The sequence below is a fragment of the Plectropomus leopardus genome, unplaced genomic scaffold, assembly GCF_008729295.1.
Source record: "Plectropomus leopardus isolate mb unplaced genomic scaffold, YSFRI_Pleo_2.0 unplaced_scaffold12483, whole genome shotgun sequence".
In the NCBI taxonomy this organism is placed as follows: Eukaryota; Metazoa; Chordata; class Actinopteri; order Perciformes; family Serranidae; genus Plectropomus; species Plectropomus leopardus.
Genome location: NW_024613263.1, coordinates 1 through 2,557, shown reverse-complemented (window position 1 = coordinate 2,557; position 2,557 = coordinate 1). Strand labels below are relative to the sequence as shown.

The 2,557-nt window shown below is 43.8% G+C and overlaps 1 protein-coding gene across 1 annotated transcript; it reads right to left on the bottom strand.

The window, feature by feature from the left end:
- Positions 1–282: 282 nt before the first annotated feature.
- LOC121963781 (transducin beta-like protein 2) lies at positions 283–2,282 on the bottom strand (the record flags this gene model as incomplete). Its single annotated transcript, XM_042514029.1, has 5 exons — positions 283–755; positions 1,093–1,245; positions 1,512–1,638; positions 1,806–1,957; positions 2,098–2,282. Coding segments are annotated over 5 exons (1,077 nt in total), but the record flags the coding sequence as incomplete, so codon positions are not given.
- Positions 2,283–2,557: the final 275 nt, after the last annotated feature.

Genomic DNA, 2,557 nt, shown 5'->3' with positions numbered 1-2,557 from the left:
CCGAGTGAGGGAAAAAAATAAGCAAAACACGCATTTTTGAGTGGAGCAAAATTTTAAATTGAAGCTTCAAAATGCAAATAGAAAATCAGCCACAGCAGAGTAACACTGAAAACATCATAACAGGACAAAAAGACCTGAACTCAAACCATTTTATCTTTCCATAAAAAGAAGTTCTTTATTAAAACTGCATGCAAATTCCATTTTTCCTGGACCAGATTGTTAGTGACGGAGGGAGAGTTGAGATTGAGTCACATTATCACAATCAAAGGGGAGTTTTTTTGGGGGGGGGGCTCTTTCACTCAACGGGGGCAGCAAGCACCGTGTCCAGGGTGCTCTGAGCCTCTCTGATCTGCTGCTCCAGTCTCTGCTTCATGGCCTCATTCTGCGCCTTCTTCAGCATGTCCTGCATGTCTCTGATGGCTGCCCGGTAACCCGGGGCGTTGTGAAACACTCGGATGGCCTTATCACCGCTGCACACCAAGAAGCGTCCGTTAATGTCAAATCTGAGGTCGTTGATGTCTTCGCTGTGGACGCCGTGCAGCTCCTCCTCTAGTTGTCCGCTGGCAGCGTTGTACATAGCCACGTTACTGCCGTCGCTGACGGCCACCACCCGGCCGTCTGGAGACAAGGCCACCAGGCTCCCTTCAGATGACGCACAGGGGACTGTTTTTAGGAGGTAGGGGTCCTGCTGCTTTTTGTACTCCACGTCTGTGTTCCACAGCTTCCACGTACCGTCTTTGGAGACGGTCACCATTCTGATAAATATAAACAAACAATTACACAGCAATTAGCATACCACACTTTTGAATCTCACTTATTAACATGTTCTAACCTTTTTATTTATTACATACAACAGTGTCAAAACATGAATTATAATGTTAAAAAGGTGCTATGGACATAGTAAGCTCTTCCACTACTGACTCTCCTTTGCATATATATTTGTTGTACAGACATGAGTGGTACCAATTTTCTCATCTAACCATGTAAAAGAAAGCAAAGAAGCTTCTCAAAATGTCAAACTATTCATTTAAAGTCAAAATAATGTGAACTGCCTCTTTGGGTTGAAGTTATGAGCAGAAAAGCCTTCATTACCTGTGAGAGTCATTGGAGAAGGCGAATGCGTGAACTCCAGCAGAGTGGCCCTTCAGGTCAAAAGCTCGGGCGACCTCTTTGAACTCTCCTCCCTTCCCAAAGCAAACCTCCCACACCTTCACGTCAGGAGTGAAACCGCATGAGGCTACAAACCTGAGAGCGCAGAGATGGACAAATACACAGAATTACATCTCCACTCAAGTCACGTGGGAGTTCATTAACTGCTTTTCTGTTGTTGTTAAAGAGCATTTTCCTGTTGATCAGCACCAAAAAAGGCACATTAAATCTACTTTGATTCGATATTCTGAGACAATTACACATTAAAAGCTTGCAGAGGGGTGAATATGTTTTCTGTATTTGAGTGATCCGTGTTTGATCTTTTTGGTGGAAGCTTTGCAGTGATAGAGGTTGGGACTGACCTGCCACACGGAGAGATGGCAGCGTAAGAATTGGTTATCTGGTTAGTATTGATGGAGGCCAGTACCTCTCCTTTCAGGTCCCAGATGTGGATCGTGGTGTCAGTGGAGGCGCTCATGATGAATTTACCTGCAGAGGAGAAACAAAAAACATCTTTTAAACTGATGGCACTGATGAAACACTTAACCATTGTCCTCTGGGAAAAGTATGGCATAGTCTCTACTTATTAAAACACAATAATAACACACACAAAAAAGTCAAATTCATATGTGATTTAAAGACACTGTGTTCTGTACCCGTCTCTGCGATGCCAATGTTGAGGATGGGGGCTTTGTGTTTCTGTGGAAAGTCCTCAGGAGCAGCTTTGAAGGTGAATGTGCCGTCCTCCTTTTTGATCATTTTAAAGATTCGAATAGTATCTCCGTTGGCCAACCAGGTGATGAACGCTCTGTGATGAAAAGATGAGAGTCAGTGAAAATTCATCTGCGTTTCTATCTCTGTTCTGTGGTTATATGGAAAATCAGTAAACAAAGTTTGAAAACAACAACAACAACAAAAAGAGTTTATAAGAAAGAGAGAGGAGGAGACCTGGAGTCTGGGCTGAAGCGGACTAGTGTCGCGTGATCCAGCTCCACATTGGCCCTCAAACACTTGTGCTCCCTCTCCAGGAAGTCTTTGGTGCTCCAGATTCGGACGGTGCGGTCGTCAGCACATGACGCCAGGTACTTCCCGTTACTGCTGAAATCCAGGCACGTCACGTTTGCACTGTGGCTCTAAAAAGCACGTAGACACAACGTCATCCTTCAAAGAGGGGTTCAGGAGAAGGAGCCTGAAGCTAAGTGACACGTCATTTGTTCGTATTCAAGATGTAAACCTTTAAAAATGCATCACAAACACACTCAGTGAAAGTTTATTTATCATCTGTCCGGCTGAAATGCATTCATCATGCTACGCTGTTGCTGTGTCTCCTGTAGTGTGAACTAGAGTTGCAAATTGAAAGCACTTTCCTTAACTGATTATTGCTAAAATTCATGATTTATCATTAAAT